The sequence below is a fragment of the Leptosomus discolor genome, chromosome 2, assembly GCF_034619465.1.
Source record: "Leptosomus discolor isolate bLepDis1 chromosome 2, bLepDis1.hap2, whole genome shotgun sequence".
Lineage (NCBI taxonomy): Eukaryota > Metazoa > Chordata > Aves > Leptosomiformes > Leptosomidae > Leptosomus > Leptosomus discolor.
Window position 1 is genome coordinate 35,489,438 of NC_141392.1, and position 17,098 is coordinate 35,506,535.

Consider the following 17,098-nt stretch of genomic DNA (forward strand, 5'->3'; position numbering starts at 1 on the left):
CCCTGTATGGCTCAGCAGGCTCCAGGATTGTTTTGGCCATTGCGTGCTCAGCTACTCATTGCTGTGCACCAGAGGACACCCTTAATAAAAAGCCTCCCACCTAGCAATGGGACAAGAAGGGTGCTGCAGGGTGAGAGTTTCACAGAAGACAGGGAGAATACATACAATTACTTGTGCCACCACACCCAGTTTCAAATCAAACTGAGTTATGGATAATTTATTAATCTATACTCATGCTGAACTTGAAGACAACGTGAGAGCTCTTCCCTGCAATGATAACAATGAGTATCTTCAGAATTACTCAGCAATTTGAAGTAAAGATGGCTTGATAGCTCGGTTCTTTGGCAGAAGTGTTCAATCTGACCCAAAAAACTGGCCTTTCCAGATTAAGTAATTCATAGCCAAAGCCCATTTCATATTTAACCATCATCTTCTAATCCACGTACTATCAGTTCTAAACCACAGCCCATTACTCCAACTCACCTTTGCCTGGCAGTTAAAAACCAACTAAAACCAAACCAAAAACCACTTTCCAGTGCACTGAGGAAGATTTTTCCAATGAAAAAGAATGGTGCCTTTCTAAAATCTGCAGCAACTTCGCTACTGTACGAAAAAAGTTTTGCACATTCCATGGGAAGGTGGGGATGAGACGAGACTGAAGATTACCCAATTGTGTCTCATCAGATCGTGGCCATCCACACCACAACTTCCAGAAACTCAGCTGTCACTTAAAACACCAGCTTCCAGCAAAGAAAATACCAAGAAAATGTGATTCAAATGTACTTGATGAAGATAGATACAATTATCTTAATTTCTGAAAGGGTTTAGCTTCAAAGTATGAAAAGCTGACCAGCCATGACGAGACAAGCACAACCATTAACTTTTTAAGGACATAACTTCAACTATATTTTTCCTGTGGTAGTGAAAAAGCAATGTCACTTGAGAAATGCTGAAGGCAAATGAGGTCCAAATTCTTCTGAGACTCTTCCCATCTGCCCAAAAACTAGCAGCAATGTTCCCACACATGCTCTGTCTACACAACCTGTCACCAGCTCAGGCGACCACTCAATTTGGGATGCCCACCATAGGCGCTCTGAGGAAGCACACAGTTACGATGCTCGTGTCTGGAAACCAATAATGAATTTTCATCAACTGCAAAGCGACACTCGTGTGTGGTGGACCAAAGACAATTGGAATTTGTAATGCAGAAAGAAGCCAGCCCTTAACACATTCTCACTCATAGCTCGGTTTCCATGAAGCAGCTGAGGGCTGCTTCATCCAAAGGGGAGATCACAGAAAAAGGATGCATAGGTAGTGACGGAGTAGGCTGCACTAAAGCCAGAACTATTTCACCAAGTCCAGGTGAAACACCCAAGTTGTCTCACAGATCTCAAATAACCCTTGGAGATGATACCTTTCCTCAACAATGTCCATACCACTTATTTACACAGTTTATTTATTTAATACCTCAAATCCTTCCTAATAAATGCGTTCTTGGTTATAATATATAGTTAATTAAAGTTATATAATATGAATTAAAACTAATTATGAGGAAGATTTATATAGATGAGTCATGGAACAACAAGCACATAAACTTTAAACTAATTCTTTGCTGACAGCTTTTTAGGGTTATTTTCCAAATATTCCATTTTGTCCTTTCATTGACAAATACATAGACAAAATCCCCCCTAACTCACCACACTCATTCCTGTGGCTGCTCCTGGAAGCAAGCGCCCGATGCCCCTATCAATCAGGGGTTTGGCACTTACCAGAGCTACTTCTGTGAGAGCTCTTCCCTCGCTCTTACTCTACTTTGGCCTAGCTACAGCTCATTCTCTCTGCTCCTGTTTTCCCTGCTGCCCACAGTACCCAACAATATAGTACCCCTTGGTCTCACCTTTCTGTTGCAGACAACAGTTCCTTATGCAGCAACATCAGCTATTGCTTGGGTCATTTTCAGGCAAAGATATATTAAAGGACACAGAATACCAGAATAGTAGAGTTGCAGGGGGGAACAAACCACAACCCAGGGGTGGGGAAGAGAGGTGAAAAGGTCTGAGATTTTGTCAGAGACAGATTTTGATGACAGTTGATTTTCATATTGTTCTTGTATTCTTTTCTGAATTTATTTAGCCCTTAAACATGGAAAGCACTGACAAATCTCTCATTCCAAGTAACTTCTCATTCTTAATCAGAAAAAATGCAAATATAATGAATTTCCATTTCAGGGATCTACTTCACAGACAAAATTAAGAGAGATAAACCTTCATGTAGTTTTCAACATTACTTTGATTTGGTAAATATTGTACATGTTCTTTGAGCTTTGTGCTGTGCCATCCTGCAACTGGCAACTGTTTTGTGGAAGTTTTTTTGCTTTAGGGAGCACAGATTTAGTTTCCCACATCTTACACCATAAAAGCAAGGGATGAAACATTAAAACTACATGCAAAACCTGAAAGTCTTTACAGAAAAAGTCTCTGAAAACTAGTAAGTTTGTTTATTTATAGCAAGCAAAGCCCCCGGAGCCAGACCTGAAAGTTTCCTATTTCGGGCAGTGCACTGCAGGATATTAAAATAAACTTATAGAGCCTGGCATCCATCATGCTCAGCCTGCCGTTCTGCCAACCTGCTACACTTCCAGTAAGGAGAGCCCAGTTAGTTCTCAGCTCCGGTCTTCAGCAAACACGCCAGCAGCAGAAATATTACTATTTAACAGCACAATGTACCATAAAACTTATCATCTTCAGGCCTTAAATTCACCATGTTTGGTATATTATTATATTTTAATTTTCAAGCCACAGGAAAAATGGAAGAAACATTGCTTAAGTATAGACCACTGTGCTCAGAATAGCAATCTTTCAGCTCAGGGTTTTGTATGGGTCACGAATTTAGGAGAAATTCAGTTTAACCTTATATTTATGCTAGTACATGGAACCACAGAAAAATACTGAACAGCAACAAGAAGTCATTTTATGGCACTTTATTCAACTCCATTTTATTCATGCAGTCTTTCCAGCCTAGTCTCAGGTTGCCACCACACCTAAGCTAAACCAGGAAAAGTGCATTTATGCTACTACCTGTCAAAATTCAAGAAGTAATTTGGCCCAGATATACACAATGCAAAACAACGAGAAAGGCGAAGCTTCACATGAAAAAAACCAAGATGATGGTGCAGTATCAATTCAGAATGAAGAACATGCTGGGAGGGAAAAAACCTGAATGAAATGGCATCAATTAAGTTACGGAGGTCAATTAATTTCCCTTATATTAAACTCTATTAAGACAGCTAACAACCAAAGATAACAGGCTGAAGGTAATAACACTCAGTGGTATTACGCTGCCAGATGGTTTTCCTACTAACAAATGTTTTCAGGAAGCCAGAACTCTCATTTTTCTGTCAGCTGGCTACTGTTCTGCTGGTGGCCGCTATTTTAAATAATATGCTCTGAGTTAAATTACAACTGCTTGCATGTAGAATCCTACCCAGTCACTGAATGCAGAGCTACATTTTACACAATAATGGATATTTTAATTCTTTTTTTGACACATATTTCTGTACCTCGAGCACATGCAATTGCAAGGTATTATCTCAAATCAACCAACATATTCAATTGGACTCCCAGATTATCTGCCTTTGAAGGTGACATGTCAAAAATATTTTTCATTAAATACATTGCCATTTTTTCCATTTTCCACACTGAATATTCTGTACTACATGGCTGCCACATATGCTGTTTTAACACCGTACAGCTACCAGGTCAAAAATGAGATTTATCCATCGTAATGTTGCCCCAGACAGTGGCATTTTACATAATGATATTCCGAACTGCATTGAGAGCAAACACATATCCGTGACTGTATGTAAATGTAAAAACACACTCAGACATATAAAACCAGAAAAAAAAAAAGTGGCAAGCTGAACAAGCTTAAAAGCAAATACTTTTCTATTAAAAGGCAAGTTGCTCGGCTCAGCTTATGCCTAGAGTATGATTAGAACCCCACTGTAAAACAATTACCAAGACACTCTTCTGTATTTGATGTCTGAAAGAGAAACGACCTCATGCAGACTCTGTCTCTTGTGTGCGCTGGCAAGTAGTTTACTGCTGATTTTCTATGAATAAACATATGCTAAGAATGGCTGAAACACACTGCTGGTTTTAAACATGTCTAATGTAGTATTAGAGGTTTGTTTCCAAAGCTGTCTGCCTTGTTTATCAGCTCCCTCCCTCCAGCTGGCAAAGAATACCACTGACAACAACTCTGATCAGCTGTCGTGCACAGTACACTCATCTACAGGAGACATGCTCTTCTAGCAGGAAATAACCTCACCCCAAAAACCTGAACAAAATGGTTCTAGCAATTTAGAAAACAGTTGTACTTCACTACTGTGAATCAATAATAACCTTATAAATTATATGTCATCAAACTCATTCCATTGTAAATATTATGGGTAATGCATGTACTGAGCTTATAAAGCTGAAGCCTAATACCCAGGCTGTTCTGCCCAATGCCCAGCCACCTCCTGTCTCCATCTTCCATTTGGAAGACCCTCTCATGTAATTGTAGCATAAATATCAGTAAATAAGATGTCTCCTTTTTCAGAAAATTTTAAACTGGAATGCTGTAATAGAGTTTTCAAAACTGCCATATCATCTGCCAAATTATATTTGATACAGATCCACTTAGTGCAGTTATTAACGTGGTCTCAGAAACAACACTCTTTAAAGGACAATTTGGGCACTGCATTTCATCTGGGAGATACAGATCAAATAACAAAAGAAAATTTTCATAACTAGTTTTGAAAAAACACAGTAGAGTTGGATAGACTCACATTTCATACTCTTATTTTACAATTCAAGATAAATAAGGTATTAAAAGTGTAACAAATTAAATAGATATTAAAAGTTCTTTCAACAATTCATCTAAAATTCTCATTTAGATAAGATTTTTGTCATCTCACACTGCTGGTTTAATAGATTATTACAGATTAATGATAAAAAGGATTAGTGGTGGCCCTAAATTCAGGTGATCTGGGCACAGTCTTGTTTTGGTCAGAAGTAAAATGTCCATTGCAGACTAAACAGCAGTGCAACACGAGTGAACACCATCTGAAGCAACTAGCAAGCTTTGCTTGGGCATACAAGGGTAGCTGTGGATCGAAATACAAATGAATTGACAGAGCTCTTCAGAGAAGCTTCCACAGCACTTGCCTTCACGATGCCTACCTCAAACCAGGACCACTGGTGCCTCCTCTCTGTGTGCTGTGCTGTGTAGAGGGGAAAACACCCATAAACCCCCATGGTCTTTCACGCCTTACTCGTACAACACTTGCCCTAAATACAGGTGGTAATTTACCCATCCTACAGCATTTGGTGTTGCATTTCTCCAGCAGAACTCAAGTGTGCAATCCGCTGCCATTATCTTCTGTGATTTTCAGAGAAGGTGCCTAATCTAAGGGGGTTGTTTAAGTAAGTGACCCCCGTAGGGTCGGTGTGGACAGACAGGAGACTCACCCGCTCCCAGATATCTACCCTAAACCAGGGTAATTCGCTTTGTGCACAGGCCCCTCTCCCACTCCTTACCAAAGCTGAGACCCTGCCTCTGTGTTCTAATTAAATTGCACAGAAACGCCACTATGGTGCACACGAGAAACACTGAAAAACACCGGATCAGGCCTCCTGGAAAGATTTTCTACCCCCGTCTCCTTCAGGGCCAGAGCAGCCAATCAAGACAACGATTTCCCCAAGTTTTGCTCCAAAAACCTAATCTCAGAGATTTCTCAACTAGAACAAAGTGCTAAATATTTCATGTAAGCAAAAACTAAAAGTAAAACTAGTTTTCTGATTCTCTATTACATATAAAGCAGAGCACGAGTGAGACGGCTGACAAAGCAGCATTTAATTCCTAGCTGTATCTAGACCAGAATACCCAGCCTAATTTACACAGACAGTCACAGTTCACATAATCACATACAGCAGAATATGACAGGGGAATTAAAGGACCCAGAAAGCATGTCTGAACTATGAGCTTCCTATTCTAAATGTATTAAATGCAGACATTTAATTCAGAAAAAGGCTAACATGGTTGGTTCTTATTTTAAGCAAAAAAAAATCTTTTTTTTATTACTTTTTCTTAAACAAAGCAAATAGCCAATTTATACTTAAGCTCCCACATGCTACAAAGATGCACTAGAAGAACTAGCCAAGATTTTGTAATAAATTCTGGTATAGCAACTGATCAGCAAATAAGGAATCATCTTATTCCCTATGCCAGTCTTTCTCCCCAGGTTCTTTCTGCAAATGGCATTGAGAGTACTCAGAATTTCAATCCACTACACTATGCTGGCATTTGCCTTCCAACATTTATTTCCAGAAACAGGTGGGAAGATTTGACATCTAGACTTGGGCTTTTATTCTGATGTGAAGCCAAACTTGCTCTCGCGAAGTTAGCAGCACTGCCATAGCAAAAGGGATTTAAACACCTAGGATAAAAAGTCTGATTTTTACAAAAATTCTGGACTAATTACTGTTCAAATTCCAATTAGCTGCTATTTCTTGAAAAGCCTCATTTGGAAAAATAACATATTCAGAACTGTACCTCATTACTTAACTTCTTGGCAACACCTCATCTGATTGTATCACATTTAAAATCAGTCACCTTTAAGACTAGAAAAAAAAAATTATTTCTACATCTCATCTACCTGCCCCCTTTTTCCCATTACTTTCATATTATTTTTTTGTGTTGTCATGCCTAAAAATAACAGATAGGCATTTTAGGAGAGAGAAATAATGTCTCCAAACACGAGTGATTTAACATGCTTTAGGGCATTCACAATGAGAAATGATAAAGCAACCATGACACAGACTTTTGGGGGCAGGGGGGCGGGAGGGGAGGAAAAGACCCCCACAAGACAATGCACTTGTACCAATAAAATTAAACTAGATTATGTCAAATGTTCTGCAGCTTTTTCTAATGTTTCCTTCATTTTCAGGCTTTTCCCACATTTGAGCGGAGGCCAGTTCAGAACTCGTTTTGGGGTAGGGTTCCTGAAGTTACACAATAGCAATAGACAAAAAGAAAAGACAGATCTCGTTTTTCAGCTTAAATTTGTTATTTTTTTACAACCATTTGCTGTAGGCTAGCACGAACAGCAAACACTAAACTCCTTTTTTGTCAGTTCAGTAGCTTCGTTGGACATATTTTCCTAGAGAAACCACCTGGAATATCCTTATTGGTTAAGGTATTAAAAAAACACGACTGGAAGCATGGATGTCTCACAGAAGGATGTACATCTGACAATAAATCACTATCAAACATGAAAGGTTGGCATGGTTTTCTTCACCACTTGTTATCTTAGTATTCAAAAAGGCACTATTGGAAAACAGTGGTCTAAAAAAAGGACAAAACATTTCAGAAGGCTCTCTAGAAAGGACAGATGCAGAAGCAAGTTCACTTTCCAAGGTCTCAGTAGAACAACAGCCTGGCAATTCAAGGCAATGCTTCACCAGGCAGGTGATGGTGTGCAGGCAGAGCTGGACGCTGCTACTCCCTGAAAGCAATGGGCAGCTCAAGCAGAGCAGGACACTGAATGCTCGCTCACACAAATGAGTCCTTAGAAAGAGAATGCTAATGATCTGCTAATGCAATCAAGGGAAATGAAATCCCATGTGTAACCACTATCACATTATTGTGGTTGATTAGTCAGAGGCAAGAAGAAAGGAGGGAGCCTCCAGCCACACAGAAAGCAGAATCTGTTCTCCATAGCTATAATTGGTAAGAGAAGAAATAGCAGCCTTAAAGTGTACCAGCAGAGATTCAGGCCAGAACGATTCCCAACAGCAAGAGCAATGGAGTACTGGAACAGGCTGCCTGGAGCCACTGCAGGGACCCCACCTTAAAAAGTTTTTAACAACAGTTTAGTCAAGTGTTTGCCTGGAATGATGCTGCCTTGAGGTAACAAGCAAGGCGAGGCTGCCTCCAGCCCCAGCCTAGATGAATCTATAAGCAAAGCTTCAGAAACCAGTGGGGCACTTTTCTCCATTCATCTGCCAAATTAGTAGGTCTGGGATGGCCTCTTCTGTAGTTAGCAAAAACCATGTTTTAATAGGGCTGCCACATAAGAAGAGGAATATGGTTAGGATCAGGGATACACTATTGATTGCCGATGCCTTGGCTACATCGGTGCTACTGGAAAGGGCTCACTCACTGCAACCTTGGGCCCTGTGAGTAACTTATATACAAAGATGAAACACAAAGCACAGGAGGGAAGATGGAGAAGCCTACTATGAACCTTGGAATATATTAGTACACCATTTATTAGCTTTTAGAGATGCAAATCTAGATTTTCTACACAAATCTGGAAAAGTTGTGTCATAGACCAAATCTTTTACCCTCTGAAAACATCCTAAGAAATCTATTTCATTTAAGAATGTAGGAGGTAGCAGTCTACAAAGCTGTCAGCAAACAGGCAAATGTGATGGTCCATCCCTAATGGATGTTCTTACATGTTTTTCAACACTTTGAGCATGCTAGGAAACAAAATGACATTTTTCCATCACTTTGGGTACCTTCATTTTAGACAATGTTCTTGTACATAAAGCCAGCGAAAGCTTCAACATATTTGGACCTCCTCCTGGCATCTCTGAGGGGACACTTAACGATTGCCCCAGCACAGGCTACTTCACTTGAACTATTTTACTGCTAAAAGACAAAGATGTATTTAGAAACATGCACTGTTCTTCTACCTAAATGGGAGAGTAGGGAGACCCTGCAGAAAGTCTGCTGGAGTTGTTAATGCTGTTTGCAAGAGTTTTCCCTGGTACCTATAGAGTCTCTTGCCACATGGAAGCTCTTTGTTGAGCACTGGTACACCAGAAACCCCAAGAAAGCAATTCATAAGAGAAATTAGAAGTTAATGCTGAAAAAAATCAACACTAGAAATTGGAGCTGAGACAATGAAAGGAACAAAGTGTGGAAACAGCACACGATGAAATTATCCTTAGGAGTAATATGAGAGAAAAATAACTTACTAGAGGAAGTGGCTTATATTTTTAAACATAAGGTCTCTAGTCCTTGTTCTCTAAAACTGAATAGGCAAGATAAACTAATGCAAATCCATCACAGAAGAGCAATAAAAGACCAAAGAACTGCCTCATGAAGAAAAAACAAATAACCAAATACCCAGAGCCTGGCTGAACAAAGGTGAAGTTAGAAATAAGAAAGATAGCAGTAAATATACAAAGAACAGAGCTGTAAAGAAGATAAGCACAGGGAAGAGGCTAAGGGAAAATTAATATTTGAATATCAAGAAACCACACTATGATGAAATTATTTATGAATTAGACTTACAGTAGATGATGAAGGTTCACTTACTAAGATACAAAACCAAACCTCCCCAAACCAACAATAAAAATGCCCCCCAAAACCAAATACCTTGCTTCATTTTCATTTACAGTATGTTCATCTTGCACAAATCACTTCACCTCACTTAAAATTTCACCTGAAAGTCCAGAATAATCTTGTTTTGAATATGCTAATGTCTGCCAACAGCAGCCTCAAACTTCATCTGAGTATCTGTGTTAGCTAGTCCTTGCTCAGCCATATTGAAGCATCAGAAAATTATTTTGGAGATTGATTTTTAATAATAAATTAAAAGAAAAAGCTTAGAAGAAATGTTTTTAGCAGAATTCAGATTGCTTCATAATGAAAGATGATCCACAAACTTTTCAGGCTTCAGTATTTTGCTAACCAAGGAGGAAGGGAAACCCTGCAGCCTCTGAGGACAGAGAACATCCTTGGACAAAAAGGAAAATCCCATAAAGGACTGTAAACATCCCTGCACTTGTGACCTATCCTTGTCAAGTTTAATGACAAATATTCCCCTTTAAAACCAGGAAACACATGTTAAACCTGAAAGGGGTAAATTCCAACAATTTTGAGAGGGAGGAGATCAACCTCCTGTCTCTCCGGCTCCCAGATTTTGAACAGGCAGGCGGTTTGTGCTCTGAGGTGTCAGCCAGCCATGGAATCATTTGTGACTTGCTCGAACAGATGAACATATTTTCATCCACCACTAAGTGGAGCTATTACTCTTGGAAAAGAGCTTCTCCATATTTTCACGTATATTTGCAGACCACTTTTTTTTTTTTTGGTAGTATCTACAGCTTTCTGTAGTGTTTCATTAAAAAAAAAAAACAAACAAGAGAGAAGGAGAGGGGATTAAAAGCAACCAGTTTTACAGTTGCTTTAGCTCTCCATTTTTGCAGTAAAACTATTTACCAAAATTATTATTCTGAGGATAACACTTATATATTCTCTAATCGAAGGATAAATGGCTACCTACCAATGCCTATTTGGCAGTTCTTGTGGGATGAACCAATGGCATAATTAAGGTCGCAAAGAATAAGTTTGCACATAACAAAAGATTGCTCCATCGCTGATATATACTAGAACTGTTTCCATCTGCTTTGGCAGAGGCTGCATGCTTTGGGGTACAGCAATCAAAGCAACCTCCCACCCTGCAAGCATTACTGCAGTCTGGAGAAGATTTAAGGCAGAGAGCAAGAACAGCATGTGGCGGCTGTACTACTCCCACCTCTATGTATCACACAATGACATATGGAAAAAAAAACCCCAAACAAAAAAATGTGTTATAAAGCAGGACATAAAGTCTACATGCCCACTATAAACTTGTGAAAAAACCCCAATCTCCTGCAACATCACAGGAAACCCAACTATACTATACCCAGAAGGGTTGGCTGGGAAATACACTGACATTGTTTTATCCAGGGTAACTTGTACAGTGACAACTGGTGATGGAGACTTCCCTGATTAAAATAAACTAAGCGAGAAAGAAAAGGAAACTCCAGGAAACAGTAACTAAACTGCATTTTGTGTTCCTAAGTCTTGTAAATGAAAATAGAAACTTGACATTTAAAAACAGAAGTATAAATCAAGCGCTTTGCTTTCAGCCCTTTTAAATGTTCCTTCACTGGCAATCAGCATAAATCTCAGCTTTGGAGATCCAAATCACTTCTGATATCAACTAGAAAGAAAAAGCGGCATTTTTAGGCAAAAAGGTAACACGCAAATTCCATTGTTTCCCTATACTTCAGTGCTGTATGGCACTACTATGACTTAGAAGAAGAGCAACACTTTTTTTTATTTGTTTAAAAACAACATAAATAAAAATTAAATCATGTTACTGAGAAACAGTCCATAACGAAACTACATTAACGAGAGGTAAACACACTGTCTTGATACCACAGCCCTTTTAAGTGTATTTCAAAAAGAAGTTGCCTCTTCAAGGAAACTCCAGTAAAGCAGGTCCCCAATTTTTCAGCCCGGGCAGCCCCAGAGCAGAAGACGCAGCCCAACACAGAGACAGGAAAGGAAAAAAGTACTTCATGAAGCACTTGCTCTACGCAACATTAAGCCCTTCTGTTTGGCAAAGTCTGTTATTTGTACAGCCCTCAGGAGCTCAGCTCTCCGGGAAGTTCTGGGAGCTCCTGACTCAGAGGAGTCAGAGATTCACAGGAGCTACCTTTTGGGTTTTCACTGGGTGCACAAGACAGCTCCCACACACAGAGAGTGTGAGACTGGGATGCCAGTGAGCAGGGTGCACGTCAGGACTCTTGCTCTTTGCTTAGGTGACCATGGCTGGTCCCACCTCTCTACCCTGCCTCAATTTCCTCGCCTATAAAATGCAGGTGATGAAATAGTGCTCTTCACTAAAGAGCAGCATTCGAAACCAGGAAGGGTGTGCTGCCATTTGGGACACACAGGTGTTGCAACCCAGCTCTGACTTGTTCACTCCCCTGCTTATAGAAAAATAATGTGTCATAACCCATAAAACAACGAGTCATAACCCAGCTCTAACTTGTTTACTCCATTGCTCATAGCAAAATAATGCAAGGAAGACTGATGCTTACAGGGAAGGAATTCCAGCAGTGTAGTATAGCACTCCCCTGTCCTCTGTTTTAATTGTAACATAACAATAGGTATTTTAATGAGCATTTATTACTACGGAACAAGGTTTTACTGTGGTTCAGCAGCTCAAATTTTACTCAAGCCTTTTTCAGCATTTAGACATCCTTTAATCTGTTAAATGATTAAGTCTTACAGATATAAAAAACCACAACACTCCAGCTTACATTCTCTATGACAAATGTCCATTCCTTGTCTTCAAACTCTTCAGCGTGGGGATCCTAGAAAAACAAACCAGAGAATTTAAGTCTAAAACTAATCCAGAGTGCAAGAAATTGCAACTCAGCCAAGATTTGCATATACTCATAAAAATATTTTTACCCACTGAAGATCACAAAGGAAAATATTTTAGCTAGGATGCCGGCTTCAAAGGATGTCAATAAGATGACGAACAAGTTGGGTTAAAACTACTAGTGAGGATTTAATATAAAGAATCCTACAGATACAAACACGAGGTTGATTCTGGTAAAGGCCTGTAATTCTAACTCCTTTCAACCAGTGCAAAAAATAAAGATAATCTCTTTAATTCTTAAGTTCCACCTCCCAAATAAACACAACAAATCTACACCTTGCAGAGAAGAGTGGAGGAAGCCACTGCTCCCACCTGGTGTGAGAAGGCATACGCCTAAAGCAGGCATCACCCCAACCTCCTCGTGCCCAGACTCCATCAGCAAGAGCAGAGATCCAAAGTCACCGCTTCAGCACCATACCTTACTTCACTGCAAATTACTTCAATCCCTATCCTCACCTCACAACATTTCTATTGTATCACATGTGAGGCTCAGAAAACATTTTCACTAACAGGAAGATAAATAACAATGAGGTTCATATATTTGGCATTTGTTTCCAGTTTAATGAGATTTCAATCCGGTGGTGTGGTTTGTGTTGTTATCTGAAATTAAGATAACAGTGAAGACATCAAGTCATCCCCTTCATGCCTCCAGCAAGGATCCAATTTTTAAAAAATACCACTTTTTGAAAAAAATCATTGATTTATCATCCAATCCTAGTTCTGACCAACTATAATAAAATAACTTCTACTCCTCTCGCAAAGCACCTTCTCGCACTAAGAGAACATGGCTTTCGGATTTCTTTGGACATGAAGCCTCATTTTGCTATACCTCAGTTTTATCCTATTATTTCTTGTTATAGGAAACCACTCAATTACTTCTTTGCCTCCGACACTTGCATGCCATAGACACTTGTAGGTAAATGTCACTTTGCCATAATCAGAATTTGCCTTCATCATATAGGAGACCCCTCAGCACCTAGAGAGTTTTCTTGCTATTATTTGGAGCCTGTTCACGACACTACATCAAGCACTGCACCAATTCCACCTTGCTGCTGTAAATTAACAAAATGGATTGAGGTATTTTGCTTCTACTTTGTTTCTCTGTTAGTACCATCTTTCCTTTCTTTCCAGAATGCGCCAAGCCTCACAATCATCTTTTCAACTCACATTGTCTCAGTCTTTGCTTTAACCATCCTTGTTTGGCTTAGTTTTGCCTTGAAGTGAGAGACACAGTGATGCAAACAATTTTTAACTGGTTCTCATCAAATACACAAAACAAAAGATTTTGTAACAACAAGCTTACAGCGTAAACAACCAGTGAAAAGATTTTTTTTTTCTTCCTTTTTCCAGCACACAAAACTTGGAAAATGTGCTCTTAAATAAACCTCCTCTTTGAATGAACTACAATAACATTTCTAAGAGGCTATCAGGATATCATCCTGTCTCCTCCAGTACAGTCCTTCTCACAAAATCCAGCAAAGTGGGTTTGCTGCTCTGTGTACCCCCTATAAAACACTGGCTGTCCTTGCAGAAGGAGTCCTGCTGGGCATCAATATGCTTGCAGAGAAAGTTCAACCACACATCATACCGCTGGCACCATCATTAGCTCTACATTTAACAGCTACACTCACTGGTGTCACACTACATGCATTTTAAAATGCATTACTCCAACAATAGGATGTCATTTCAATGAAAAAATATAAGATGTTACTAGAAAATGTCAAAACTGATGATTTATTTTGACATATGAATAATTTTAAAGATTTTTAAATAATTTAAATACTGTAAATGAGCATAAAAACCATACAGCACCATTAGCAATAAGGATAGAAGGGCAAGTAGATACATACAAAATTATACTGTGGTATCTCTGTGTGCCAATTAATGTACTTGTAAATATCAGATTATGTAATTATATACCTTTCACACTAATCGGGTTTGTGGAATTCTGCATTATGTAAATAAAGCGCACAATACCTGCTGGTTTGGTTTGCTGTATCCTATATAAATTCTAAAGACATAATTTTCTGTAATCCAGCTATTAAATACTTATCATTTCCTAGAGTTAATCTAAGGCAATTACCTTTTTGTTTAATTGCTTCCTTTGATACAGCACAAAATGACATAATGAGATTTAATGGGATCATTAATCACTTTGTTTTAATAAGCTACTCCATAATAAGTGAGTAAACTCTTAAATATTTTGTCCTGCTCAATTTTTTTCATAACTCCCCCAAAAGCTATTAATGCAAGCTTGCAGGTTTACCTAAAACGGCTTGCAAAGTCAAAGCCCAGTATTTTATTATCCCACGTAACAAACAAAACAATCATCATTTTGTTAATTCAAGGCAATAATCTATAAAGAAAAACAAAGCTCTTCTATCAATGGCAATAAACTGGTTCACACCTCTGAAGGCTAGAGAATCAGGTGCTCTGCTGAGTATTTCTGGTAATCTGATAGAGCAAAATAATAACGTATAATGAAAAGACTTCTTAATATTCAACATTTTAAAATGCACTTGAAAGTGACGCATGACCACTTTTGAAAAATAAACATGAGTATATCACCCCCAAACTCCCTACCAACTATGCAGAATAAAAAATTAAAATTAAAAGCTTCAAGGACTTCTCTAATGAACAGCCTTATGAAAAGTTTGGAGAGTATGAAACATGCTAAGAGATGGACACTTTGCATACGTGTAAGATATCTCAGATTTAAAGACAAATCCAGACTACTTTTTTTTAAAAAAGCAACATTTCTTGTTAGTCTTAAAATGCCACTAAAACCAGAAAACCCTGAATAAGCTTATACACCTAAGCCTCAGAATTTCATTGCAACACACAGGTAAGTGCCTTCACTATTCTCACTAAAATACTTTTATTAGAAGCCCAGGGAGCACAATGCATAGTCCTGTTTCTAGCTAACTTACAACTTTATTACATGGTCGGCGTTAACAGATACTTGCACCATTATACTTAGAACACGGTTTCTATTGCAAACACCATTTCACCCTTTGGCCTAACGTTTCCATGTGTGGTCTCTATAAAAAGTGGTGTTTCTATACATCTGACTAATCTTTCATCTCGTTTTGGATTTGAAGAGGGTATACACCAGTAAAAAACTGTAACACCACGTAGCTCCCTCACTGGCTAACCCGTATTCTCCACTCATTTCCCACATAAAACTCATGTGATGATTTAGAAAACTATTATTTGAGGACTATACAGCTGACTACTCTTTAGGACCAAAAAAAATGCCACTGCAAAGAAGAATAACCCTAGGAGTAATGGTTACAGCAGCATTCGAAAATTTTCACTGCATGAAAGCCCTCCCTGATAACACAGCACAGAAAGCATCACCTCACCTGCAAGCAGATACAAGTAATCACTGAGAATGCGCAGCTGGAAACACCTAAAGACTAGAGTTATAAACAGACCTCATTCCCATCCTTCTTCCTGAAAGCAAATGATAATGAAAATTACCTAAAAAGCTCAAGGAACAAACAGTCTCCAGTATTTTTCTCAGCCTGAAATTGCCTCACACCTCACTGTAACACAAAGGGAGTTGACAAGAGTCATTTTTTTGATAACGCTTATTTTCTTTACTGACATACCACAGATACGGAACTACAATCTACCCAACATTCATTACGGTTTTACCTTGAATTGAAAACTGTGAATATCTGGGCAAATTGATGGAATGGCTTGTTTTTCCTCCTTATTTTATGGTGTAAAAAAGAATCATCACTCTTGATACCAAGAGATGGGCCCCATTTTCCTGTTTCTCTTTCCATATGCATCTGCCTCTCAGTATGACGCTCCTTCTCAGTACCTTCAACTAAGTTTGAGAGCCTCTTTTTTTTCCCCGCCCTTTTTTCTTTCCTTTTCTTTTTCTGGAAAGATGACTGTAGTATTCAAAAGTAACACTCAGGTAAGAAGCCAATATAGGGAACTGTGCAAAGGACAGGACATCTTATGGTTCTCCTACAGCGAGACTCTCAGATAATAATTTCTCCAACTCTCAAGATCAGTAGAGCACTTTGATCCACCAGCGAAAACCTAGCCCATCTCACATTTTCCCAGTAACTGCATTAACTACTTTTCTAGAGATACACAGAACTGAGCTTGTTGAGGGCCAGCAAACTTTCCTCTGTAGTCAGCTCCTTTCTGTGACCCCATTCTGCCCGTCCATGTGCCAGCTACCCGAAAACAGACAACTTCTGGGCTCAGACAAGGGAAGAGCAGCAAGGAATGTGTCTGTCACATCTTTCTGTTCTCTCTTCATCAGTCCATCATCAGCCCATTCCGCAAGGAGTTTTGTCAAGACCTAGATCCTTTCTGCAGTGTGTAAGCTGGTTTCAGAAGACTGAAGAAAGGTAACCCTTCTCCAATAGTTTAGGCTATCTTCAGAGTTATTTCTGTATCTCTTCTAAGAGGAATGAAAGACACATCAGCAAACAAGGGACTGTTCATTCTCCTAATCAGCAGCCAGACCGGGTGGGGAAGACCTTCAGACTGTTAGTCCCTTCCTCCCTTCCTTCCCCGTGCCTCCTCCCTAAGCTTTCCTGCATTTTGAAGCTTGCCTTTCAATTAGATCACTTCATACCAACCTTAATCTTCAGTCTTTCTTCTTGGGGAATAGCTACTTAAGGACTGTCATATTGAATCAGATCAAATGATGACAGGGTTTGTGATCTTCCCCTACAAGTGACCTAAAGCAGATGCTCCGGGTACTCCAGCATCTGTCCTTAGCTTTTGTACTTGGTTGTTTGAAGCTGCAGAGGACTCAAAATTTGACCCAATTCTTGTCACTTTCAATGC

General features: G+C 39.2%; 1 protein-coding gene across 11 annotated transcripts in view; it reads right to left on the reverse strand.

Moving 5' to 3' along the window:
- The window catches only part of EHBP1 (EH domain binding protein 1), a 224,063-nt gene that overhangs the window by 159,745 nt on the left and 47,220 nt on the right, over nucleotides 1-17,098 (reverse strand). For all 11 annotated transcript variants that reach the window (XM_086460878.1, XM_086460876.1, XM_086460875.1 and 8 more), the window contains exon 4: nucleotides 12,153-12,206. In XM_086460878.1, the coding sequence (XP_086317004.1) occupies nucleotides 12,153-12,206 (54 nt within the window). The remainder of the gene's footprint in view (nucleotides 1-12,152; nucleotides 12,207-17,098) is intronic.